This window comes from Anomalospiza imberbis, chromosome Z, assembly GCF_031753505.1.
Source record: "Anomalospiza imberbis isolate Cuckoo-Finch-1a 21T00152 chromosome Z, ASM3175350v1, whole genome shotgun sequence".
Classification (NCBI taxonomy): domain Eukaryota; kingdom Metazoa; phylum Chordata; class Aves; order Passeriformes; family Viduidae; genus Anomalospiza; species Anomalospiza imberbis.
Window position 1 is genome coordinate 10,887,213 of NC_089721.1, and position 27,440 is coordinate 10,914,652.

Here is a 27,440-nt window from a genome sequence, read left to right on the forward strand (position 1 = left end):
ACCCCATTGTCTTTTTGGAAAAGGATTTAAACTTTCTATAACATATAAAATACAGTTTGTTAAATATTACGTACAGTTTGCATGTTACTTTATAAATGGACCTACTTACAAAATGTTAATTAAACACTAACCCCTCCCTCACTACAGTTTTTGATTTGAACATAAACCTGATATACAGCAAGAAGACATATATCTGTCAAATGACCCTTTACCTATTTAGAGATATATGTCAGTTTGTGACATACGACATGTCTTCATGCCCCATTTTCAATGACTTTAAACCAATATACCCAGTAGATTAAGGGACAGTTTCATTCATGCAAAATTAAATAAATAATTATAGGCATTTAAACCTGGTATCCTTGTAGGACACAAATATGGACTAGGAGTGAATTCCCACTGTAATAACCTTTTGAACCACTGGCTAACCAAAACCAGCTTTGGTTTGGGCATAAAGTACTTAAAAATTCTTCATGGAAACAGATGCCTCAATACTGCCTGAAGTTAGAAAAATGCTTCAGAGAAATGCCCATTTTAGACACCAAGGAGCTACATTCTGTGAACAAAGTAACTGGAAAAAATCTCTACATAAACAATAAATTATTCCCTAAACTATTTCACTAGATTCAAAATCGGCAACGCACAGCTGTGTCAGCTGTTTTATATAAGATAATCTCCATATGTAGCTTATTTCCACCCAAAAGAATGTATATGTTGCTTGTAGTGCAGTTACAGTCTGGGACAGCTATTCATTTCTACTCCTTCTTAAAGTCTCTGAATAATGCCTTTTTATGACATTTTAATTAATAACCAGCATATCATTAATTTATCCAATTATTTGCATCATCTAGACTTATTCTATGCGGCCCTCAGTGCTACGGTACCGGAAAATTATTGTGGTTTGTTTGTGTTTAAAATGGTGATGCTGTCAGTGTTAGGTGCATTCACAGATCAGGAGGTAAACACACCATCACTGTAACATTTCATAAATCCAAGTCCTGGGATTTTGAGACCAGTTGACTGCAGCTGTTAATTCTGATAATCCAGGGGAAAACTCCAGACTAACGCTTAGAGACTGTCACTCATGCAACACAACAGAATCTTACAAGGCATGTAGATGAACGTATTCGCAAGTGTAGTCTGATAGAATTTCTAATCCCAGATCCTATCCATGTGCTTGCACTGTGCTTGCAACATATATACCCTCATCACTGATTGCATAGTTGAGTCATGTAATTTAGTCAGGTAATTTGTTTCAGAAATTCCAAATTACAAAATCAAGGAGGAAGCTTAAGGAAAAGCATAGTAAGTGGCAGCTATTCTTATCAATGCAAATTACTGATTTTTTTTTTTTTTTACACAAAACCAATGAGAGGAGTAGGCTTTCTTGTCCACACTTCCATTAGAACATATTTTAATTATCAGAGATTTACTTTTTTACTTTTCTTCCCACTCTTTGCTTATGCAAAGCAAACTACACCATCCCTCAAGTGGTCTAACACAATTGACTTCCAACATTTCAGAAGCAATTTGAATATGCTCAAAAAGCTGCAGACATATTATTTTGTACTAATAACTTCAGTGTTTGTGAAACACAAACTGTTCTGATTTGAAGTCCACTTTTTAGACAGAGAACTGCTGTATAATGGGCTGTGCATGCTTTTTCTAAGTTTTCCTGCCAGCATGGCCCTGTGGTAAGGCCTCTAAAACCCATCTAAGGGAAAAGAGGATGCTCTTTCCCTCCCTGTCCATGTCCTACTGGCTGTCACTAGTAGTGAAAGCAAATGTGCTAGAAGTTTTTCCTGTATTTATTTATTCAGTAGATATATTACCTAACTCTTAACTTTATACAGTCTGCCAAAACTATTTCAGAGGTCGCTAAAGAGCATGACATAAAGACCTGAGGGACAAGATTTATGAAGAGATACAAATGCCTCCAGAATGTAAAGTCGGACATTCAGTCTGTCCCATCCAAGTAGATTCTGCTAGAAGTTCCTAATCTTAGTAGAATATATTATTATTATTATGAACTTTTAGTTTCCCCTCCTTGGGAAAATTACTTCCGTATGAATATATAAGATCTTCCAGCTCTACATCCCTTATGTATACGAAATCGTTTCTCATAAATAGATAGAAATTTATCTGGAAAAAAAAAATTGTGTCTAGTTTGATATGGGTTTGGGTCACATCTCTACACATCTCTTCAGGCTAAAGGGACCCATCCTTCCATGCTCTGTTTCTCCTCCCTCCCAGAAAGTTCTGTAGCTTGTACAGAAGCAGAAAAACACCACTCAGGCCCACCAGCATCACAGAAAATACCAAGCTTACCTTGAAACCTTTTCCTCAAAGGATGCCTTTCTCTGATTTCTGTCACACAGCAACTGCCAGTTTTCATGAAGAATTTAAATAGTCTTAGAGGAATCTAGCTCCTGTGCAATTCTTTGAAACTGAACAGTGGACTCAGTGTGGGTCTGACAGGAGGATGGCCTGCACAACCACTTACATATTGTTTCCTTAGAAAAGCAGGCTTGAGATTCTGCAGCATGGAACTCTAACTCATGAAAGCTCTAACTGGGACACAAAATAAGACTCCTAGTTACACAGAAATTTAAGTGGTAAGAAAATTGTTTATTGTTGAAGCATGGAAATTGCTCTCCAGGTGTCATAAAATGACAAACTACATTTTTAAAACCAAGTTAATACATTACATAGTGGTGTACTTTTAGGCTTGAGGAACAGTGAATTTTGATGCAGTGAGACTAAAGAGAACACATAATTAGGTTCTTAAGAGCAAAATTTTTTTCCTCTATTACCAAAGTATCCAATGTCTTTAAAATAAACATCTCTTCCTCCTCAGCTTTTAGGAGATGAAGCTTCATGTTTGAGTGTGTGTGCACATGAGTGTGTGTGTTTATATGTATACTTGTGTATACATGTAAGGATCTTGGGAAGAGGCAGATCAAAAGAACTTTTATTTATAAACTTTGTTCTGTATGCTGTGGGAGCAAATTACAAAGTTTAAGTCCTGTCTTTGAAGAAGTTCTGTTGTCTGCCCTATAAACCCCCCTCATTTACCAAGGATTTTACAGCTGTAGTAGAATTTAGAGGGGTGTCATGTCACTAAGGTGCTTAAATCCTGTTTCACAGAAAGCTTTGATTATCAGGACAGACTTTGAAATCAAACTCTGCATTCAGTGCATAGCCAGCTGAACTCCAGGGTAAACGTATCACCATGACCTGTTGCTAAATACATACGTCTGCTGTGTTTTACAACTGCCTGAGTTTTTATAACATGGAGCTTTGTCCCTGAGGATGAGTTGCAGCAATGAAATATGAAGGTCAGTGATGTAAATATTGTTGTGGTCAGGAGTAAGGCTGGTAACAAAGGACACAATGTACAGCTCATTATGGAAACAATATTTTTGTTATTGGCAGACTGGAGTAAAAGAGAATCCCCATGCTTCACTGTTTGACACAGGTGCTATGTTGGGAAGCACTCCCTTTTTCCTGAAGGCAAAAATCAAGTTCCACTTAAATTTACTGTCATCCAGATGCTAAATCAATGTCAGACAAGTGCTAATTTTGGTAGGCCATTACATTCCGTGTAATCCAGACAACATTTCAGTTTAATCTGGATACTACTCTTGGCAGTGCACTGAGAATCCAGGAAGAAACTAGTATTGTTCCAACTTCATACCATGTTCAGATGGGAAAACATGAAATTGTAACTTCACTGATCAGGTGTGTTGCAGCGTTTTAGATTGAGAAATCATTACAATTACCTTAATTAAAAGGACTTGAGATATTTCAGAACATTGTTTCAGCTCTGAGGATGACAAACAATATGCAGGATATCCAGGAAGTGGCAGTGGAGAGATTACAGACAAATTCTATTTTTGACAGAATGAAAACATGGAACACAAGTGATGTGTGTTACTGTGCATGGGCTTATGAATTACCCTGCATGTCTCAATTCACAGGTGAATTGGAGTTTTTTTCTCACAAAAATGTTTAGGTAGATGGCATTAGTTTGTGGAATGACTTTTACAGAGCAACTGTGTCTTGGCCACTGTTGGGATTATTGTGCACATGAGAATTTGTAACATACGCGAATGATGCTGCTAGGGATAGCAACACCTAAGGCAGAAGTAATTTCAGATAATCTCACACATTTAAGGGATTTTTTAAAATGTAGATATCTTGTTGTACTATGCATGCATTTATTTTTGTATATTAAATGGACAATTAATATACACAAGTGCAGGTGTTTGTTTTGTTCAGCTAGAAAGGAGTTCATGAGCAAGCAGATACACTTAAAATTTTAAAGCTCATATAGCCCTTAGAATGGGCTTTTACTTCTTCATGGTGAATTCTTTTGGTGCGTACAGCTGAAAGATGCAGATCATGGTTCTTTTCCCTTAAATAAAATTCTGCAGCAAGTATACCACTCCAGATATTTTCAAAATAAACATTAAATAAAACCCCTTGTATGAAAGCTAGTTTCCATAGGCCTTCGTCATGCTGAACTGCCACCGCAGGTTTTGCTTGCATGTGCTTGCAAACAGGATGCTGAATATTACCACACAATTTTAAATAAATGTTTTCAGTGAAGCAAAATTTAAAGCTTTCCAAATGTATCTTTTAAATAATAGATTAAAAGTAACAAATATCTGTTCACATATATTATTAGTTCATGCTTATGTGGTATTATCCATCAATATGATGAACAAGTACTTATTCCCTATAAAATTCCTTACTCTAATAATGTATCTAAATATATTTCATTCTAAAATTGAAAGTCTTTGTAACAGTTTTTGACTATTTGGAAGCCATGGTGTTATTCACATCTCAGTGCGAAGCAGGTTGCCTGGAATCCTCAATAGTGCATCTGAAGTTTTTTCTCAATGAATTAAATTTAAGCTGTCTCTAAAATTAATCTCTACTTAAATGTAATAAAGTAATGTTAATCTGATTTCCTCCCTCCAGGGGTTGATGAGTCAGCTTAGACATTTTGGGAAGATGAGCTCCCAACTGAGCTGTTTTAACCTCTGGCAGATATCATGAGCAGATAACAGACCGCCTGCGGTTCCATCTAGAATGATCTGAAAAAGAATTTATTGAAAAAATCATGCTTATTTGAGCTTATTCATATTTTGAAACAATTCAGCATTTCATAATACCAAAGCAGTAGGTTAAAGTTTGGATATGATCAGTTCCTGGTTTAGGTAAATAGGTAACTAGATAACAGAGGATTATTCACAAATATTTGAGCATGTGAATTGTGAATGAAGCCTATGACCCTCCGAGTCAATAAAGACAAGCACAAAAAACACTAAGGAATCTGATGTTTTGGTAGGGCAGTGTACCCAGGATGCCAAGTATCTCGCTCTATGGAGGGTACACTGCTTTAAGATTTCATTACAGATGCTCAGAAAACTGTGAGAAATCCAACATACCTTCAAACAGCTCATTGGTTATGAGAAAGTGGTTTTGGTGCATAATCTCTGTGACTTTGACTCATCTGCACAAAGCAGGTAGAACTGACCAATAATATCAGACGCATAATACCACTACCAGAGTGTCTGCTTTGCTGCTACCATCTGGCCATCCTTAAATACTTACTAAGAGTTTAAAATCTTTTACAAGTGAAATGAAAGCTTGTGTTTGTCAGAATATTAAGTCTGATCTTCCCCCTTCTTTTTCCTGATAGGGGAGCATTTAAAACCAATCACAGAGTGTCTTTTTTCTCTGCTTTAGGTATTACTGGTGCCTGCTGAAAAGAATACAGAAACTCCAACAAAGAAGTTAATTCTTAACTTTTCCTTCTTCCTCAGTTTTAATCACTATCAGGTATGTGTGTGTTAGCTTTAGAGTTTGGAATCCTTAACAATTGATGAGAATTTAAAGTAAGTTGACAAGAAATGCCAAACAAAGCAGGTTTTTAGGAGTTACTGTGATGTTGCTCCTTCAAGAACTTTAAAAGTTCTTTACTGCAAAATAGAAAGAAAGCTCTTGTAACATTTAAAATCCTGGTAAACTCCAGCATAAGAGAGAGTCCTAATGAAACTGAGATGGGAAGTACATGTATAGTGGACCAGAAAATGTCCCTAAAGTAAAACATTCTTCAGTTCTGTAAATGCATGTGCTTTTGCATTTCTATGTTATGATACTCTCTGGTTCTCGGACCAACACACTTCTGGTGTTTGGAGACTACTGGCTCTCAATACTGGTAGTCTCAAAAATCCACACAATTCTTTGTGGATCCATATGGGATTCACTCTTAATGTCTTTGCACACTGTGATTTTTCTCATAAGGTATGTGGCTGGGTATGGAAAGACTTCTTGGGACTTACCTAGTCCTAGATTGCAGAATCTTTGAATTCCTTCTAATAGCTTCTAAGATAAAATTACAGAAAGGTCACCTCAATCAAAAGAGATGATCCCTCAATCAGAATGAAGTTAGGAGCAGATTTCAGATTTGTGAGGTGGAGTATAAGGAGTAATGCATAAAACTTTTCTTTGCCTAGTGACAGTGCTGTCCTTGTACCTCCCAGGTACTTTACTTGTTTGACTTTGGTCAGCCAAGAAGTTTACTCTTTAGTCTAAATTCACTTCCTCAGCTACTTTATAGTCAGAGGGAAAAGCTAAATACATTCCAAAGTCTTACTGATCCCATCCCATCTCAAAATCTATTTAAAGATTAAGTGTTCTTTTTCTCTCCACTTAGATTTACAGACCATTTTGTTGGTAAAAATATTCAGGCTGTAACTGGTGAAATATGATCTGATAAAAATATCAGGCACAGCAAATTTCTCTTTATGGACTTTATGAAATTAATATCTCTACCTGAAAGTAAAGCAATTCAACTAGGAATTTTAAAAATATTGGAATAAATGTCTATACTGGCTCATAAAATCATACAAAAATCTCTACTATCTTACACATTGTCTATGTATAGCATTAACATACTGTAGATTAAGAATTTTCTGTAAAGAATGCCTAAAACAAAGTCTTGTAAATATACAGAATCACTTAAATGTCCATAATTCACTTACTAAGTGTATCATATTTGCTTTCTTCTTCAGTCTCAAGCACTAAAGACAATTATTGTAAAGATACTATAAAGATAATAAAGATCTAATTTTTGATGTCTTTTACAGTGTCATGAAATACATCATCTAGGCAACTGTGTGAGTTCATTTTAACAAGAAGGAAATTGCTATATTAAGAAAAGAAAACCACTGTAGGGGGGGTTGAAAAAAAACAAATAGAATGGAATGACATAAAATGGAGGCATTTTTTGTAAATTCTTGTATCTCTTGTAAAGAAACAGTCCATAAGGACTTAAGCTTCTTAACATTTATATATTCTTAAGGACCGGTAATCTCCGAAACTGACTTACATCAATAAAAATAAGATTACTTATTCACATACACCCTTCAATGAAAATGAAAGAATGAAAATTTAAAAATTAGAACTAATACTCTTAAAAAGCCAGGCTCTGTTTTCTTATATCTAAATGGACATTTCTATGCTGATATTTAAAATTGACCTCTTGTTGTTCAAAACCCATAAGGCCTATTATTCTTCCATTTTGGTAAAAGGGAGCTCCAGGGACAGTCATGAGTGAGATTGAATGTCTGAAGGTGGAGAGTGACTTGGATACCAGTAACTGAAATGCATGCAAATTAAAACCTTGTGGCTCTGAGAAGAGATTAAGATAAGCAGAAGATCTAGAAGCCATTAAAAAAGTGCTTGAAAGAGATTGTTAAAACTCTTGTTACAAACTGGAATAAATGAGGCACAGATGGTTAAACTGAAAGGACAAGGAAAAACACCACCTCACACATTTCAGAGTCTGTTTGCTGGCTGCCATCTGAATATTTGTATCAGAAGTCTCTGCAAATCAAAATAAATATTTAACTTGTATATCTGTATTCCTGTACTGCTTTGAAAATCCTTTTCCCCTCTTTTTTTTTTTTTTTTTTTTTTTCCTGAAACAATAAAGAGTTTTTACTAGGAATTTTGGGAAGGAATCAAGCTCCATCCAAAATTTCCAAGTTATTATAAACTCTGCAGTTTTGGGTCACCTCAATATAAGAAGGATGTAAAGATATTGCAGTCTATCAGGAGGATAACCAAGATGGTGAATGGCGTTAAGGGGAAGCTGTATGAAGTGCAGCTGAGGTCACTTGGCTTGTTGTCCCTGGAGAAGAGGAGACCGAGGGGACGCCTCATGCGTGTCTTCAACTTCCTCATCAGGGGAAGAGGAGGAGCAGAAACATCTCTTCTCTGTGGTTATCAGTGACAGCACCCAAGGGAATGGCCTGGAGCTGTGTCAGGGGAGGTTTAGGTTGGGTATCAGGAAAAGGGTCTTCCCCAGAGGGTGGTTGGGCACTGGAACAGCTCCCCAGGGCAGTGGTCACAGCGCCAGCCTGGCAGAGCTCAAAAAGCATTTGGAAAATGCTCTCAGGGACAGGTTGTGACTCTTGGGGTGTGCTGTTCAGGGCCAGGAGTTGGACTCGATGTTCCTTAAGAGTACCTTCCAATTCAGCATAGTCTAAGATTCTATGATAAAGGGAAAAAAAAATGTTTCCTTAGGGAAACAGTACTTACAGCTGTTACTGTTAATTTCTTGATACTTGATGAATAGTTGTTGAAAGGAATGTTTATAATATAAGGACAGTATGTTACCTAGTTGCAGAGGGAAACTAATCCTGTGAGCAACAACTCAAAGTTGCCTGATGTAGTCCATCTGTTGAAAAATCACACCTAATTGGAAGCTCCTCTATCTGCAGTAGCGGTTTGACACAAGCAGTGAATTTGCTCCAGAAATATGACTTCTCTTTTGGTAGGATAGAAGAGCTTTTAAGTCTAATAGCTCTTTCTGCCTTGCTGTCTGAAAATGTGGCTGCAGACCTGTTGTGAGTTGCATTAAAAGAAGCGTTAAGGCCTTAATATCTTATTTTAGTGGCATTTTTCTCTCTGAGAAACCCACATTTTTGTTATGAAGAAAGCTGGCAGAACTGGTGTGTAAATGTTGTCCTGCAGATTTCCTAGTCGAGGTAGTTGTTACAGCCGATAAAGGAACATGTTTTAAATTAACCACGACACTATAAATATCTTAGTAAACACATTGTGCTCCAGGGTTTTAGCAACAAGCTAGTCACTGATGTGAATGGACTCATAATTTACTCAAGGTAACATCAGTATCTCAACATCTCTAGTCATTTCTACTGAAATATACTGATAAAGCATTTAGATAATGCTTGATAATATAAAATTTTTTAAACCTCAAGCATTTGTCAAGAGTATTCCATGGCTAGAAATATGTATAGATACTTGAGCTGGCAAAATCTTATATTTTAATAGTAATAAGTCAGAATACTAAAAGGAATTACCCTATTTCTACCTGAAAAAGGGGTATCTGTATCAGATAAAAGTTATAGTCAGCATAAAAAAAAGTTAAATTTTCATTACTTTAACCCTGAAAGGATTACACATTTCCAGCAAAGCCTCTGCTTACCAGATCCAGTGCTGCTCACTTGAGTTAGTTCTTCATCATCTTCATCATCACTATCACAGTTTGATGGCTGAAAAGCTGTTTCTGACTCTGTATCTACTTGATGAGCATCTGGCTCTTGCTCAGCAAAGCTTCGCAAGGCCACAAGGCGATGATGTATTGCTGCATACAGGTGTTCAGTGTCTTTTGAACTTGCCTGCAGAACATAAAATGTGTACAGTCCAAAACAACTGATAAAAATCTCTATTTTTAAAAATTCATTTAAAAAAATAATGAAAGAGTTGTATTTTGTCCTTTCTAATCAAAACAGTCAACTTAAGATTCACACTTAATAATTAACATCCAAATACTAATGCCAATACAAATAATGTGAAGTTTATTTATGTGGTGTGAGCTTTATATGCAGCTGTTGATTATTTTCTGTATAGTTACAAGAAACATGAGCTATAGAATTACTTTCCCTGAAGAACAGCTCAGTTTTTATGGAGTATTTGGTATTTCAGATGATTCCTGAGCTTGATTCTAGAAGTAGGAAGGCCCTGACATGTTAATACATACAGTCACCAGGTGGATACTGTAGGGATGGGTACCACCCTCTTCAGTGACTGTAGCAGCAGCTTCCTGCAACCCTTGTCACACCCATACTGCTCTCATATATTGTGATTTCCTCATACATGTCTGTTTTTACTGCTCAGTAGTGCCAAGACAAATTTACAGAATGTAAATTACACGCTCTATGAAAACAATGCAGCACACCTGGAAATCAGGACATTTATAATTCTCACATGCAGACCAGCAGTCCAGCATATCCATAGTTAAGTCATTCCCTGTTAGGAAGTGACAGATTTACAGTACTTGCATATACAGTGCATGGTGCTTTGCTTGTGTATGATATGTGACACTTCCTGGAAATATTTGTCTTTCCCAGCAAGCTGAATCCTTCCTAGAAAGATCTACTAGGGAAACTGTAAACATCCTTATACTCATCTGGATGTTCTCACTTTCCTACTTGGGACATATGTGCTTTTTATTTGCAAATAAGTCCAGCACAATTCCATCTCCAATTTAGCCCTTGTCGGAGAAAATCAGGGTTCCCAAGACTATTGTCTTACACAGGGGGATATTGAAACACTGTATTCTTCTCAACTGAGAAATGGAGGTCCTACACTGGATGGATTTATTGCAAGTGCTGTGTTGAGAATCATGGCAGAAAACTGCTGCCTTTTACCAGAGTAACTTAAAAATTTTAACTACCTGTGAGGAAATTGTCAGTGTATTCCTTCCATTAAAAAAGAACCATTTCTGCATGTTACTGGAATGATACCCATTCCATTGGTGGCATGAACCAGAGTCTGGAAATGTCTGTCTTAAGGCCAGATCATATCATCATCACACCTGTTTTTTGGAATTATCATTCTAACACATTCTAACACATAATAAAAGCCATGTAACATCTAAGCTGAGGATAGTCTGATAGAGCATGAAGGCCATTTGCTAAAACCAACCTTCAGCAACCCTTCAAAATTCTAGATGAAGTGGGGTTTTGGGTAGAGCTGTTGTCTCCTACTCACCTGAGTTAGAAATACTTGAATAGAATGGTCCTCTTGATCTGTTGCAGTGAAGCACAGGCTCTTTCTGTTTGCTCTTTTTATAACCATTTGCTCCCAGAGCTGGGTGTTGAGAATCAGTCTCAAGCTACCTTGATTTCGCATAACTAAAATAAGAAGGTTAATATGATAAGATATGCTGCAGCTGTTTTCTCCTAAAAACTAATATTTTCATCAATTACTCTTTTTAATTTGGTATAAAACCCTGATACGGGTTTTTACCCTGAGTGATGGGTTTTTTTAATATCCAAATATATTTGTTTCTTCCAATATGTCTGGCACACAAAAGAAATAATCTGCTGAAACTGTGCAATACAGTACAAAAAAGTGACAGCGCAGTAAGAACAACATTTCAAAAGAGTCTTGAAACAGTGCTGCTGAAAAAGCAGAACAAGCAAAGAGCAAACTGTTAGACTGGTGACTGAGCTGAAGACACAGTGCAGCAGAGAAGTACACAGAACCCAACAATATATGTGAGCCTAGTTCCTCAGTCTGTAACACAGAAAAATTTATCAGGTAAAAATATTCTCAGCAATCTGACTTAAATATAACAATCTTCTCTAGATTTAAATGTTCTGAAATAAACTCTGGCCAACAATAATATAAGTTATTTGGTGTTTTCTGTATGGGATATCTCATTATTTAACTCATACTTAGCCTTGACTGCAACATTCCATGCTTATTGCTAGAAGTGTCATTAAGCCTCAGGGATCCTCTGCCTCTTTCAGTCCAGCTTAAAGAAAGCTTATTAAATACAAAGAGCTTGCAGTTAATCTGAAAGAGAAATACATGATGAAAACTGCCAGCTAATGCTAGTTTTATTGGCTCTAAAATAACAACTTTACTTTTACAACTTTATGGTTGTAAAACTTTTGATATGGCTTTTAATACATCCTTGTATTACATGGCATGTGCAAAAAGGTACATAGATATTATCGATACATAGATATATAGATATATCACCTTTATTACTTAAAATGAAAGGGCTCTTAGATCTGTGAACTCTTTTCTCATCATAGAAAACATTCAGCATGAGTCCCAGTTTAATTTTTCAATTATTTCACCTTCATTAACTGTTTGTCTGTTGAGGGAGTTGCTGAGGCCCTTCAGTTTTGCTGCTGCTGTGTTTTTAAGTGTAGCAGCAGTCTGTGATATCCACCATCATATCTAAATTTGTTGCAAAAGTTGTACAACCTTATTTCCACACTCATTACAAATCCTATGCAGCAGGATACCAGTACTGCTACTAGAAGAGTACTGTTCTAAAGACAGTAAAACTTTTGTGTTCTGCCAAGACAGAAGAATTAATCAAAAAAAAAAATAATGGTAAGATTTTTTTAATTGCAATTGCTATTTTCTGAGAAAATAATATTTTGAAGACAAAGAATAAAAAGATACACCTTGCAAGGCTGGAAAGATAATTGCTATTTTAGCTGAACTATAAAACAAATCACTTTAACAACACATTGCTTTTTTCCCCCAAAATTTTTTTTCACAAACCCCATCTTTACTCAAATCACTTCCAGTTCCAAGGTTGCGGTTACAGCTAGTATACTATGTAGATGCTTATAAAATACCACTGAAATAGTCATTTATTAAAAGGGACTACAAAATGAACAAATATCATATGGAAAAGAACGTACCAACTTACAGAAAAATGAGTTAGCTGACACATAGCTTAAAAAAAAGTAAAAATATAAAATATAAATTGAAGTTATTTTCAGATTGCTGCATCTGCAATAGATCTAGATGTACTTTTTAACAACTACTCACCATCAAGGTTTTATGAAATACACACCTGCAATACATTTTGTTCTGCTTCTTCTCCAGTTATAACTTCAACTTTATCTAACAGGATTTTCTCCACTGGCTTGGAAACACAAGCAGCTGCTGAATCAATTAGCGTTGTATTTCTCAACAAAGGTCTTTCTGTAGGGGGGAAAAATATTCTATCTATACAGGGAATATTTTGGGAATATTTTTAAGATAACAAAACTAGTACAGGTCACACAGGATGTGACCTCAGTAATACCTGTGGTATCTGACATTGTTTAGTGTTATTAATAAGTTTTTGGCCAAAGGAACAAACATTAGAGGAAAAGGCAGGAATACAAATACCTCACTAAAAAGGCTCATACAGAATTGAACAGGACTGTTTATAGTTGCAGAAGTTTGTCCCAAGGGACAAACAGAAACAATCAGAAACAAGGCCTAAATATTTGGAAGCTGATTTTCAAATTAAACTCATCTGATATATTGTTATGCCAAGTATCCCAATATTCAGAATAATAATACATATACAATGAATATTTAACAGGAACACAGGACAAGAATTGAAAGGAACAATATTGTTACAAAGCTCTGTATCTTTGCATAATCTGTACACGTGTTCTGTGGGCTTTATATTTAGAATTTTTTACTTGTAAGAATGCTTACACATATCATAGGATCTAATACCTCTTTTAGTAAAGAGGAGTGCAGAATTTGTCAAGAAGGATCACAACAGGGGCTGTTGGGGACTCCCTCACAGCCTAGTTTTACCTGGCTTGCTTAGTAGAAAATCTCATACCAGAGTTACAAACAAGCCCTGAAATCTGTCTGTATAGAACTTTCAGTCCCACAATTATGATCCAAAATAACAGAGTAATGATACAAGAATTTGAAAAATGCAAGCAGCAGACAGCCTAAAATTTTAATTCAACAATGTGGTCCACAAGGCATTCATAAAGGTTGCTGCATTTTTTTTCAAACAATAAATAATCACAGAATTACAAGGTTGGAAGAGACCTTCAAGTTCATTGAGTCCAGCCCCTTCCCTAACACCACAGCTAAATCATGGCACTGAGTGCCACATCCAGTCGTTTTTTAAACACATCCAGGGATGGTGACTCCACCACCTCCCTGGGCAGACCATTCCAGTACTTTATCACTCTTTCAGTGAAAAAGTTTTTCCTAATATCCAACCTACATTTCCCTTGGTGCAGCTTGAGACTGTGTCCTCTGGTTCTGTCAGTGGCTGCCTGGAGAAAGAGACCAACCCCACCTGGCTCCAGCTACCCTTCAGGAAGTTGTAGAGAGTGATAAGGTCACCTCTGAGTCTCCTTTTCTCCAGGCTAAACACCCCCAGCTCCCTCAGCTGTTCCTCTCAGGGCTTGTGTTCCAAGCCCCTCACCAGCCCCGTTGCCCTCCTCTGGACATGCTCAAGCGTCTCAACGTCCTTCCCAAACTGAGGGGCCAGAACTGGACACAGCACTCGAGGTGTGGCCTCACCAGTGCTGAGTACAGGGGAAGGGTGACCTCCCTGCTCCTGCTGGCCACACTGCTCCTGATACAGGCCAGGATGCCGTTGGACCCCTTGGCCACCAGGGCACACTGACTGCTGGCCCATGTTCAGCCAGCTGCTGACCAGTGCCCCCAGGTCCCTTTCTGCCTGGGCACTGTCCAGCCACACCATCCCCAGCCTATAATGCTGCAGGGGGTTATTGTGGCCAAAAAGCAGGACTTGGCACTTGGACTTCTACCTTCCAAGAGACTGACACACATTCCCAGCTTAGTGTCATCTCCAAATTTACTGATGAAAGACTCAGTACCCTCATCCATGTTGTCAATAAAAATATTGAACAGGACTGGCCCCAGCACAGACCCCTAAGGGACACCACTGGTGCCTGGCCCCAGCTGGATGCAGCACCGTTCACCACCACTCTCTGAGCCCAGCCATGCAGCCAGTTCTGAACCCAGCACAGAGTGCTCCCGTCCAAGCCGTGGGCTGCCAGCTTTTCCAGGAGTGTGCTGTGGGAAACAGCGTCAAAGGCCTTGCTGGAGTCCAGGTACACAACATCCACAGCCTTTCCTGCATCCACCAGGGGGGTCATAAAAGGAGAGCAGGTTGGTGAAACAGGACCTGCCCCTCCTAAACCCATGCTGGCTGGGTCTGATACCCTGGCCATCCTATAGATGCTGCATGATGACACTCAGTATAAATTGCTCCATTATCTTGCCAGGTACTGAGGTCAGGCTGACTGGTCTATAATTACCAGGATCCTCCTTCCCCCACTTTTAATGAATGGGTGTCACATTGGCCAGTCTCCAGTCCTCTGGAACCTCACCAGTGAGCCAGGACTGTTGGTAAATGATGGAGAGTGGCTTCAGAAGCTCATCTGCCAGCTCCCTCATCACCCTGGGATGGATCCCGTCTGGTCCCATAGATTTATGAATATCCAAGCATCTCAGAAGTTCTCTGACTGCCTCCTCTTGTATAATGGGGATACCATTCTGTTCCCCAGCACCATCAACCAACCCAAGAGAACAGTTGTCCTGGGGACAAGCTGTCTTCCCACTAAAGACTGAGGCAAAGAAGGCGTTAAGCATACTAATAATAATAATAATAATAATCTGTACTAAATAATAATATTTTGTAATATTTTCTTGAGTAATTCAGATAATGCTTTCTGAAGTTAGTCCAGGTCACATGTCATAAAACAAACTACCTGCTTTCTGAATATAGATTTTGGCACATACTCTAAGCATATTCATGACTGGATATCTTGAGAATAGATGAAAATTATTGACCACCACTCATTTGACATCCTCTAAAATACAGTGAGATATAATAATAAAGCTAACTGTGCTTGTTTGCTGAGTATGCTTACTTGTTTGTGGCCTGACATGAGAAGATCCTGTGGACATGGATGTTATTTCTCCTTTGTGTAAATCAGCTTCATTACACAGCTTGGGATGCCTCTCAGGACTCTAGAAAAACACCAGGGAAATAAGAATTCCTATTTTTAAAAATGGCTATGTTACTTTATATCAAACAGAACATTCTATCATTTAATGCATGCTAGGCTGAAGATTAGCAATTTTAATAGCTTCAGAGTAAAACTAGCCCAGATGATACAATTTCAGTCTCTAGAGGAAGCGATATTCTTATCATAGAATAAGTACATCTTTCTTCCTCTGAGAAGAATGACCTCTTTGTGTGGATCCTGGACTAGTATTTAAATCCATCGAAGAATTCAGATGTCAAGGTACTGGTTTATTTCCAGTTCAAGCCCATAGCTCCCAGAAAAGTAGTTTAAAACTCTCAGACACCACAAACTTAACCTCAGAGGACTTAAAAATTTTTATCACCTTCCGTTTTCAGATAAATTTTCTTAGGCATATATGAATAAATGCTTGTGGCTTCTGGCAATGCTCAGTGCCTCAACTCATACCTTAAAAATAAATCTTGGCCAGAAGGCACAGCCCAAACCTATGGTTGCCAAGCTTTTTACCTGGCAGATAAGCATACAGTTTTCATCCTACTTCTACTGAAACCTGAATTTCAATTCTGTTTTCAATGGTGCAGTCCTCAGCTCGGGAACCACATTTTTGTCCTAGAGTCCTTCAGGAGTTAAGCTGCCTCACCAGCATGTACAATATGTTTTAACATGGACACTCTCTAGGGTGTCCAATTTTTCCCTTGTATTTGTTTATCATAGAATCACAGGATGGTTTGGGTTGAAAGAGACCTTAAAAATCATCTGGTTCCAACTTCTCTGCCATGGGAATGGACACCTTTAATTAGACCAGGTTGCTCAGAGCCCCATGCAGCTCAGCCTTGGATGGCCACCCTGTATGACCTCGAGGGATGGGGCTTCCACAGCATTTCCAGGCAAATGTTTACAGTGGTCTCACCACCCTCAAAGAATTTCTTCCTAATATCGAACCTAAACCTACTGTCCTTCAGTTTGAAGCCATCTCCCCTTGTCCTGTCACTCTGTGCTCCTGTAAACAGTCTCTCTTCAACTTTCTTGTAGGCTTCCCTTCAGGTATCTGACATCTTTACAGTTACGATGGAAGTTAATTATAGCAGTAGGAACCATATTCTTTTATCTTATATTGCGGGTGTTCCACTTTACATGGAATAGATAAAAAAGCCTCTTTTTCCAGTCAAAACCAGAAATGCATATTGGTAAGCATTAGTAATTAAAGAACCTATCTATGGTGGTGAAGATAAGAATGCCTATGCCTCCAGCAGCACATCCTTAGATCTTTTCTCCTCAAGAGACATTGGAACCATATTTACTCACATCTTTAAAAGAAGGAGGACCTAAAAAGAACCAATATCTGAAAAAGTAATTGTACTCTTAAGTACACTGACCTTGATAAAAAGTCTCCCAGCATGTGCAGATCCAACCAAAACTCTTTCAACCATGTTTTCCCCAAACACAAAATCAGAATTGCTGCTGTTTTGTAGACTTCTTTCTTTTTGCAACTGACTTCTGTGGGAACAAAATAACCTAAGAATGTGATTTAGAACTATTTAAGGGACTTTAAAGATTCACCACACGTAACATTAAAGAAAACCAAAAAAGTAATCACATAAGTAGTCAGACAAATTCTTTAAGAAAATCTGAGAATATTCTCTATGGAACATTTCACAAAAGGAGCAGAGTATCACACTGCATTTCATTAAGATTATTGAGGATATTCCTTAGACCAAAGAACAAGCAGCAAAACAGCATGCCATTTCTCCTCAGAGAAGTGTCTTACTCCAGAAATTTTAATGAGTTACTTTTGTTTCCCTGTTTCCTTTTGCTTCTCCAAAGGACTACCAACAATTAACAGCTATCCTTTCAAGTTCTCCAGTACTCTGCTGAATGATGTACACCCTGGTGCCTTACAGGCATTCCTTCATCATCCTCCTTACATCTTGGAAGTGCAGGAAGGCAATGTATTCACATACACACACAAATACTGAAAAAAATTATAGATATGATAGCAGATGGCTTAAGATGAGTTATAAGTAAAATAGGAGAGAAAAGCGTTTCCATTTTTCAATTACCTGTTCTATAGATGCACTTAAAATGAGAAACGAACTCAATACTTGCAATCTTTTGGTACTGGCCAACTAAATTTTAGAGATTACATTGAAGAATATTCTATACAAGTAGAATTGTGATTTGACCTGCTAATTACATAGCCACTTTAAATTAACAGGTTTAATTTTTTGTAAAAGTCACTAGAAAAGTCCTTGTAAACTCCTTTATGTGGAAGTTATTCCTGCTGCTGGTTTGGTGTTTTTTTTTTTTTTTTTTTTTTTTTTTTTTTTTTTAATTTGTTTATTTGTTTTACGAAGGGGTTACAGGTTATTTATGCTTTCTGTAGAGCTTAATCCTGCACCTCTTGCTGGCATAGGCAAAACCATGCAAGTTCCTTTCATTTTCTGTTCTAGAATGATGACTTGGCAGGAAGGCAGCCTGATACTGTGTCACAAAATGCATTCTTCAGCACCACTTACTTCCATTTCACAGTATTTATCAGTCTTGGGAGGACTGAACATAACATACGTCATGTACAAGATATTCCTGTTAATTAGCTGGGTTTGTTGGCAGAACTTCAACGATTTCCTCTAAAATAGTTCCTCTGTTCACAGCTACAGTGTGCTTCAAATCTCTTCAAGGATGAAGGGCTTACCAAGTACTACCTCTCTCAAATCTTTTTTAATGAGAAAAATATTCTCATGCTTGATGTCTTGCTAAGACTAGAAGCAAAACAGAGAAATCAGAAAATACTTGTGTTTTCAGCCTTTAAAGCTTCTATGCATGTTTACGGCCATGAACAGGAAATCTGAAGTGTGTTAATGAGTTTTTTTATCCTTAAACACACTCCTCACTAAAATTCACTGGAATGTGACCAGTTTCTGTACTGAAATTTCAACTGCTACTTCTAGGCTGCTACCTTAGCAGCTTAAGGACAACACCCTGAAAGAGCTAAAAAAACAAGAATTAGAGGCTTATTTCTAAGAAAAAATGTAGGAAATTGTTTTGATTATATTCAGAATTTTTTTATTATATTCAGAAATTAAGAAAAATTAATCAGTGCAATCAGTTCTCTTTTTAAGAGAAAGTTAACTGGAAGTGCCAGCCTTAAAATGTTATTAAAACATAAATAGCCTTATGTTGCTGTATGGCAAGAACAAAGTGTTCTTGCCAGGGATGCATTCTCAGGGATGCAAAGTGTTCTTGCCCCAGGGATGGCATCATCATGGAGATACAAAACATAGTCACTGATATCAGGGAATGATCACTAGCAAGGAACAGTGGGAGGAGAAATATGGATAAAATATTCGAGTGTGATTATGAGAGGGGAATAGATTCAGGTACTGGCCTTCTCAGAGTGTCCAAAAAGGTCTGAGTAGCTGCCAGTTCCAGTGCTGCAAACCCTTCCAGTTTTCTAAGTAAATCCTTGTGCAAAGTTGAGTTCATGTAACTGCAAGCCTTTGTTTTCCCACTGTTGTATTTTTGTCACTTATGACACAAGCTTTCCAAGCTTTTAATCAGAATCAACAAACTGGAAGTTTTTCCTTTTCAGTTCATTATTATAGTCAGCCCAGGAAATGAAAATTAGTGGTTTCATGGAACATGGACAGCTGCAGCAACTGCAGAGGATAACAAGGTATTTTCACTCACCTCTCCACAGAATCATATAATGGATAGTTGAAGATGTGGAAGAGGAACAAAAGTGAGAGAGATGTCTGCAGGCAAAGCAGTCTCTCAATTTTATTTTATAAATAAATGTCAACAGTTATGCCTGAATTGGAAATTAAAAGCGAACCTAAAAAGTTGTTTTCTTAGCAATGAGGAGGTCTGTCTGCAATATTCACTTATTGTTCAGCACGTATGCAGAGTTTAATAAAGTCATTTCTTTATTATTGATAAGAAAACAGCTATGCCAGAAATATTTTACCTAAGTATTTTACAGCATCAGTCACTTAATATGGATCAGAAGAATGGCACTTATATCCTTCTGCAATCTCAGAAGAGCAGTGGGCACCTGGTAGTATTTAAATTAGTTTTCAACTGTCAAAGGAACCAACATTTACCATGACTATGATAGAAATAGTATTGTGATATACAGAATTCATGAGGCATAAACACCCCAAACAGGGTGTTTGTGGAAAAAAAAAGACAACAGAAAGAAATACCATAAGTACCATTAAGTAACTTGTTGGCACTGAATCACTGTATTGCATTTCTCTATTTCACAGGAGAAAGTCACTCACCAATCTTTTCCCTATTGCGCAGCTGACAGAAGCGAAATAAATTTAATATACCAACAGCAGCTGATTTAACTTTTCTAATGCATGCATTACCATCAGATTCTCCTAAAATCCCAGTGCTCTGTGGCTACATGTTGTCCTCAGAGGGCATCACAACAGCATTAAATGAAATAGGAAAGGTTGGTTCTTCCAAAATCACAGCAAGCATCTGCCCTGTAATGATGATCCTTTTTGTTGATAAGGATTAAGAATCTAAGTTTTTTGTGCATCTAAAAAATCCCCTGCCTCCTCAGAACCCTGGCACTGTGTATCACAACCTTTATGTGTGGTCCATCTAGCCCTGTAGAAGACTGGCACAGACTCCTTTGCAATTTAGATATTCTATGCCCTCCTTGGGTAGGAGAGGAATTAGGCAATATTAGAAATCTATTGTCTGTGGCCCTAGCAATTTTGAAAAATCATTCTCTTGACAAAAGTGATACCAGGTATACACCTGGTATCCTGATGCTTATAATTTTCAGGTAAATAACCCTCATCAACATCAGCAATCAGTATTAATACCACAAGACAACCACAGGCCTAGAGTTCTCATGAGTCAGTCCCCAGAGAGAGATAATAGCCTGTTTTTGCACCAATATGACTTATTCTCAGTGCTTGCCTTAAACCCTTTCTGTTTCCCAAGCAAAACCTTGTGTGAAGTTGAACACATGACCAGAAGCCAGTGCTTTTCCAGCACTGTATTTCTGTCACTTATGACACAAGTTTTCCAAGCTATTAGTTAGAATCTGATTAATCTTCAAGAACAGGGCTCTTTCCATCACATACAGTGTCAAAAGGATGGGGAAACATCCTAGTCCAAGGATGTCAGCTTCCTCACAGAAATTCTGAAGTCTGTGCTGCACAAAAATGCTAGCATATCACAGTCACCACAGATAGTTTCTCATGCCAGAAATTCTGCTTTGTGAATGAAAGTAAAGCATCAATTGCAGCATTTACCTGGTCTTCCAATTCAATCCTATATTTTTTTCTTTATGCTTCTTGTGTCCAATATGTGGAAATATATTGGTAATTCCTCAAAAGAATTAAATTTCCTGAGTTTCTATGCACCTTTTTTATGAGCTGCAGCAGACATGGAGTCAGAAGAGAGATGACAAACCAGAATAGTTTCTGGCTTGGTTGCTAGTGAGAAACCACCTGTCCCACAGAGATTAATTGCAGTTAGGAGTCCATTTTTTATGGCTTATGAAGCTCATGTCAGTAGACACAAATCTTGGCACCACACATGAACAGCACTGAGCCCTGTGTGGGTGCAGATAGCACGGGCTTAGTACCATGTTAGATATAGCTGATGGAAGGGCATGCTATCAGCCAAGTGACAAGATGCTGTAGAAATATAATAAACAAAATCTTACTGTGTTTTTTGAGAGCTGGAAAGGCTCATGGTAATAGATGACCCCACTGCTGTTTTGGAATTTACTGAATTCTCAGTGGATGAATAAGAGCTTTCTTCAGATAGCTAGGAATAATAAAATAAATAGATTGATTAATTAATTTAATTAATTAATTAATCTGCTATTAACAGATCTGCTAGAATCCAGAGTCACTAAGATATAAAGATACACAGGTAGAGATATGGATAATAGATGTAGTAGTTGGCAGAGCTTCTTCCAGCTGTCTACTGAACCAGTGCTCTCAATTAAAATATAAAATCTCATTTTCTAAATAAACAAAATCCAAAACACCAAAAAGCTGATTTTCCCACAGAACCCTGATATCAGAGAGGTAAGACAGCTGCAGAGAAGAGATAATTTTTCAAATACAGTCAGCATGAATTTAACATTTAACATCGTGTCAGTGATACAGCAATTCCACTGAAACTTACATAGGAACTTAATGGAAAATAATGCATTTTAATGCATGATTAATTAATTGCTTAATTAATTAATTAATTGCTTTAAAACAGCACTGGTTTGTTTGGTGTTTGGTTTTGATTGGTTTGCGTGTTTTTGTTTGGTTGGATTTTCCTTAATTTGAGCTCCAGTAAAATTATTTTTCATTTTACCTGAACACATGCTTCTTTCTTAGTCATTAGAGATACTACAGGAATTTCAGGACAGGTCAGGGCTTGTGGGGGCTGTAAAGTGGCAGGTCTAATGACATTCCACAACTGACTTGGTGACAAGGATCCTTGCAAAATACAAAGACAGAATATTTAAACATATACTTTTTCTTCACATCTAATTCATACCTATATGTCTTGCCTCTTAACTGAAACTTTCAAAACATTTTAAAATAATATTTACTGTTGTTTACTTGCTTCATATTCTGAAAAATTGTAATGGTTTCTAAAATACACAGCTCTGAAGTGAAACCAATGTGTCATCCTATCAGGATAAAAAAGTAATGTGTTATATACATAACCATTCTGTTTGTACTTACAAAATACACTTGTATTTATATATTTAAGTATATCTTTATATTTATATTTATTGTTTTGTTTTAGATATGTCTTCTGGCATTTCAGATTTAATTCTGCATCATCAGATGCCAAGAGGTTTCTTCATTGCCTACTCCAGGAGCAGAGTATTCAGTTAGAAATGTGAGATTTCACTATGGAAGGTTATATTCAGTTCACTTAGGAAATAAAAGTAGTCAGAGCAGATGGTCAGATCAGAGTTCATAGGACACTTACACTGTCAAACAAATAAGTTATGAACTGCAAAAAGATACCGAGCCTGTCATTCAGTACGGAGAAGAGCTGTTCTTTTTTTTGTCTTCCGTATCTCTAAAGGATGTCTTTGTGGTGCTACAGTGAATAAATATTACAATGACATTTACCTTCTCTTGTACTTTTGATGATGTCAGGATTTCTTTGAAGAAGAGCTGAGGTCATGAATAGGTTATTCTTCTTTACTACAGAAGAGGAATTTAAAATTAAATAATAAGTAAACCCAAATTTTAAACATTAATTAGTATTTTTGTATCCCCTCCCTCTTTTGGTAGTACCTGAGCAATATTCCAACATATCCATCTGAAAAAGATCTCGAGATAACTGTTACTGTCTCCGTTTTTACAGGTGGGCAGACTTTGGCACGAGAGAGCACCAGAGGTTTTCTGGCTATGTCACAGTCTTTTGGATATTACTGAATATTTTTAATGCAAAATCTTTCTTCATCTTTTAAAACTAGGTGTTCCTTTTTTGTAGAAACATTGAATGCTACCTGGTCAAGTTTTAGGCATTTTTAAGATGTTTAAATGAGGCCCAAATACATAGGAATAAATAAATAAATTTACCCTGCCCTGCTCTACTGAAAAGGCCTTCATAACTTACTAGAATGATGGCAGTGCTCTATTTATGCTTTCACTGTTTTAATAAAGATACCAAACACCAGTGAGAAGATCATAGCAACCATGCTGTAGAAGCCTTGGAGGTAAGTGGGATAATCAGTATGCCACTGATATCCAAATAACTGTGGAGCCAACCAAGGACTTGTGGTAGTATGTCACTGTGAGAAAGTGCAGGGTGTGGCTGCAGAAGGGGCCATACAGAGGTAGGGCAGCACTTTTCCAGAACAGCCATAAGCACAACACAACACAGCACAGCACAGCAGGAATGAGGCCAAAAAGTGGGCATGGACTGTAGGGGCATCAAGACCACCGAAGACTCCCAAGGGCTCTGACCCATTTCCAGAGAGAACAAACTGCACATGAGAATTGATTTGTATTAAAAGAGAGAAACTCATCTCTAGGGTGGGGAAACCCTTCTATATAAAGGTACCCCTGTGAAGCCCAGGTGTGTGCCCCAGGATCCTAGACCTGCCTTCAGCCAGACCAATGCTGATGCTGGAACCATCACCATGGTGATCTCTTTTTCTCTCTTTCTTGCTTTCCCTCTTCTCTTCTTCAATCCTCTTTAATTCTCTCTCTTCCCTTTTACCTTAACCCTTCATCCAAACCCACCTCCATGTGCTTATAATAGGAGGTCAGGACTTATACCAGTTTTCATGTGAAGTGTGTAATCTACCAGTAAAATTCTGTAAGCTTTTGCAGAACCTCTGACTTATGTCATTCCTTTCCACCATGACCACCCAAGATTTGTAAATCTTGAGTGCTGCCTTCCTCTTGAGGGTGTGATGCCACGCATGTATCATGTCCTGTAGAATGGCACAACTGATACACTACATACAATCACCACTTTTTCATTGCAAGAGTGTGTTTTGCTGCTATTAAAATGCTGTGCACTCTTAACATTGTTTAGAAATCCTCTATGCCAGTGTCTGCCAAGAGCCTGTCTCTGGTGAGACGTAGGCTAGGATTTGAGACCACTCCATCCTTCCTGTTAGTGCTAAGAGTAAGGATATTCCCTGGATCCCTGGTTAGGTGGAAAACACGCTCCTCCGACAGAAAATTATATTCCTGTAGGAACAATCACCATTTTATTGCAAGCAAATTATTAATGTAATTACCGTAATTTAATTTTGTTTTTTTAGGTATAATTTGTATCACACTCTGTAAATGCATGATTTTAAATCCTCAAAGATTCCACCCCCGCCCCAGAGGATTCCCCAACTATAAAAAAAACTTATCTTCAGTTCAAATGCCAGTCCTCTTTATAAAACAATCCTTTCTCCCATCTAAATACCAGACTAGTCCAACACACTTCAGCTTTGTCTTGCAGGAAAAGCATTTCTGCACACATCTTTATTTTAGCTAATCCTTGCTTTTCTACATAAATATTTATTTTCATTTACCTGTCTGGGAAGGAGGGAAAGTAGGAAGGATGTTAAATGAAGATGATCTCCCTCTTTGCTGTGTGAGAGCTGTATCTAAAAGAATAAGTGATTAAATTATTAGTTGTTTGGAGAATAAAAAAGACCAGTTTTAGGGTTAGCCAGGCGGATGTCATGCTTTCACTGACAGTAGAATAAATTATTATCTGCTACCCACCATCTTTCTGAAGCAGACTGTTAGGTTATGTCTATGCTGCTGACCCCAGGATGTCTCTGATGTCAGCAGCACAGCCTGGCTCAGGCACATAGCTAACCCTCTCTGTATCAGCTCTGTCCTGGAGACTGCCAGGTGGAAAGGTTCAAAACACAGCCAGACAGTGACCTATCACTTAAACAGTGTGGGCAATCAAGAGGGAAAACACTCCAGCTTCCTTCTGCACTCTGCTTTATTTTTTGGTATAGGCATACCCTAAAATTTCTCACATATCTATCCCAGTTTAACTTTCAGAGTAAACCAAACTTAGCTGAAGTCCTCTTAGGTACATTCAGATATGATAAAAAAAAATAATACACTGTACATATATTAATGCCTGAATTCACAAATACCTTTCTGGTACCATCCATATGTTAAATGAAGATTGTGAAAAACAGATCAGTCTTTCTGCACAGTAGCCTCAGTGATTCGTGCTCATTTCCATGGAAACAATACACAGTCCTTAATGAGCCTTCCCAGTCAGTTCATGGCTGGACTGCAGGAGGGGCCCTTCTGGTAACTGCTTTACACTTTAAAGGTTACCCAGGGAACACTGATCTCTTCCAGAAGCCAGGGATATAATTCCTTTCCTGACCTCATCCTCCCTTGACTGTGTGAGCAATTCAGGAAAATTGTATTAAATTTATAGATTTTTCACTACTTTGTTTAGTATCATGTAAGTATTGAAAAAATAATATATTTTTAATTAAAAACATGTTGATTGGAAACTACCAGCAAGTATCAATGTTTAAGTTTTCATGACTTGCAGCATGCCTACAATGCAGAAACATTTCTTAGATGGGGGAATTCATTCTTTTCTTTGCTAGATAAGAATACAGAACTCCTATCAAAACATGACTGGAGGTAAAATGTCATACCAGTGTTAGACTGAGAGTCAGACTTCTGGAAAGTCAAAGATGATGATCTTGCACGTTTTCTGGAACAGCTAATGAAATCTAGAGAAAAGAAAATACAATGTAATTAGCAGGAGGCATCATCACCATGTTATGATACTGACTTAAAACCTGAACAAAATAAATTCCAGGAGGGACTTACAGAGCAGCTTTAAGGCAGGACCTAAGAGCAAGAGGGCTTTGGAATCTAAGTCCTAACACCTGTAACAGGGCCTGGGGAGTCTTCTACTAAGTTCAGGAAACCTAAAGCAAGTACTTAGAATAATTTCATAGCCCATGGGCTCAGAAAACATTAAGAATGAGGAACTACATTATAACATTACCCAAGCAAATAGAAAAAGGCAGTTAGTTCATACAGCCTGATGAATACATTTGGTCAATTTTCAGGGCTTCTGGAGCTTGTCTTTCCAGTAAATATGAGAATAAGATGGAAGAACTCTTGAGGGAAGACAGGGACATATATATTAGGACAGAGTAGGTGGCTCTACAGCCCACAAAATCTCAGTCTGGTAACTGGGATTTACCCCTGCTCATAGAAAATGTCCAAACACTGTTTTTACAGGAAACAGGCAGACCTATGAATAACCCAGTTATATTATACTGTTTCAGTGAGGTGGTCATTACCATTTTCAGCTTTCCAAACTGGGTCTTCTGCAGGCCGCTGGAAAAAAAAAAAAAAACATGGAAAGGTCAAGGAAATAGAACAATAATTTTCTAGACAGAGACACAAAGTATAACAGTCCAGCATATATGCATTAAGTCTTGTTTCTGTTTTCTGTTCTTCCTTGTTCTATTTACAGACCGTTTATTACAAGAGCTAACCAGGGCTAAAATTTTATACTACTACTAGGATAATTGTCTATAGAAACTCTATCAACAATTTTTATCAATAATGAAAAAGGGGGGAAAAAAAAGCTTTTTACCTTCAAAGAACGGTCCTTCTTTTCAAAAACAAATGTTGGCTGGGCAAGCACTGATTTCTCTGGAAAAGAGAAAAGATAGTTTTTAATAACAATTTCATAATAGTATTTATAAATCAGAGTTTTGAAAATGCTGTGCAATAACAAACAGGAGTTTATCCTTTTGTTACAAAGTAAGAAACTAAAGAGATGTAGTGATGTACAGTACAGTACATTAGGAAAAAAAAAGCTATAATCCCCAAATCTGAGTGTGAGTTTTGCCTAACTAGATGCCATGGGATTTGGCCTCATATTTTTAATATTTCTCTTTCTTTTAAAAAAATAAGTGCTTTAACCTTTACAAGAAACATCTGGCATCCTTTAAGAACAAGGGTGAACTGCATATTTGCGTAGCAGAAAAGAGCAAGGATATGAAATGTAAAATATCCCTAAAGGAAGAGAATGTGTTAC

General features: G+C 37.5%; 1 protein-coding gene across 6 annotated transcripts in view; it reads right to left on the bottom strand.

The window, feature by feature from the left end:
- The window catches only part of RANBP3L (RAN binding protein 3 like), a 37,400-nt gene that overhangs the window by 865 nt on the left and 9,095 nt on the right, over positions 1-27,440 (bottom strand). For 3 of the 6 annotated variants that reach the window (XM_068177526.1, XM_068177531.1, XM_068177530.1), the window contains 15 exons: positions 26,994-27,052; positions 26,695-26,731; positions 26,035-26,112; positions 24,925-24,999; positions 23,012-23,086; positions 22,236-22,360; positions 21,586-21,689; positions 17,273-17,393; positions 15,780-15,879; positions 12,929-13,059; positions 11,784-11,904; positions 11,095-11,237; positions 9,527-9,719; positions 5,457-5,521; positions 4,492-5,102 (listed from right to left, as the gene is read on the bottom strand). In XM_068177526.1, the coding sequence (XP_068033627.1) occupies positions 5,475-5,521; positions 9,527-9,719; positions 11,095-11,237; positions 11,784-11,904; positions 12,929-13,059; positions 15,780-15,879; positions 17,273-17,393; positions 21,586-21,689; positions 22,236-22,360; positions 23,012-23,086; positions 24,925-24,999; positions 26,035-26,112; positions 26,695-26,731; positions 26,994-27,052 (1,409 nt within the window). In that variant the 3' untranslated portion in view covers positions 4,492-5,102; positions 5,457-5,474. Of the gene's footprint in view, positions 1-4,491; positions 5,103-5,456; positions 5,522-9,526; positions 9,720-11,094; positions 11,238-11,783; positions 11,905-12,928; positions 13,060-15,779; positions 15,880-17,272; positions 17,394-21,585; positions 21,690-22,235; positions 22,361-23,011; positions 23,087-24,924; positions 25,000-26,034; positions 26,113-26,694; positions 26,732-26,993; positions 27,053-27,440 lie in introns of those variants that run through there. The other 3 variants (XM_068177527.1, XM_068177529.1, XM_068177528.1) reach the window with 3 other exon arrangements.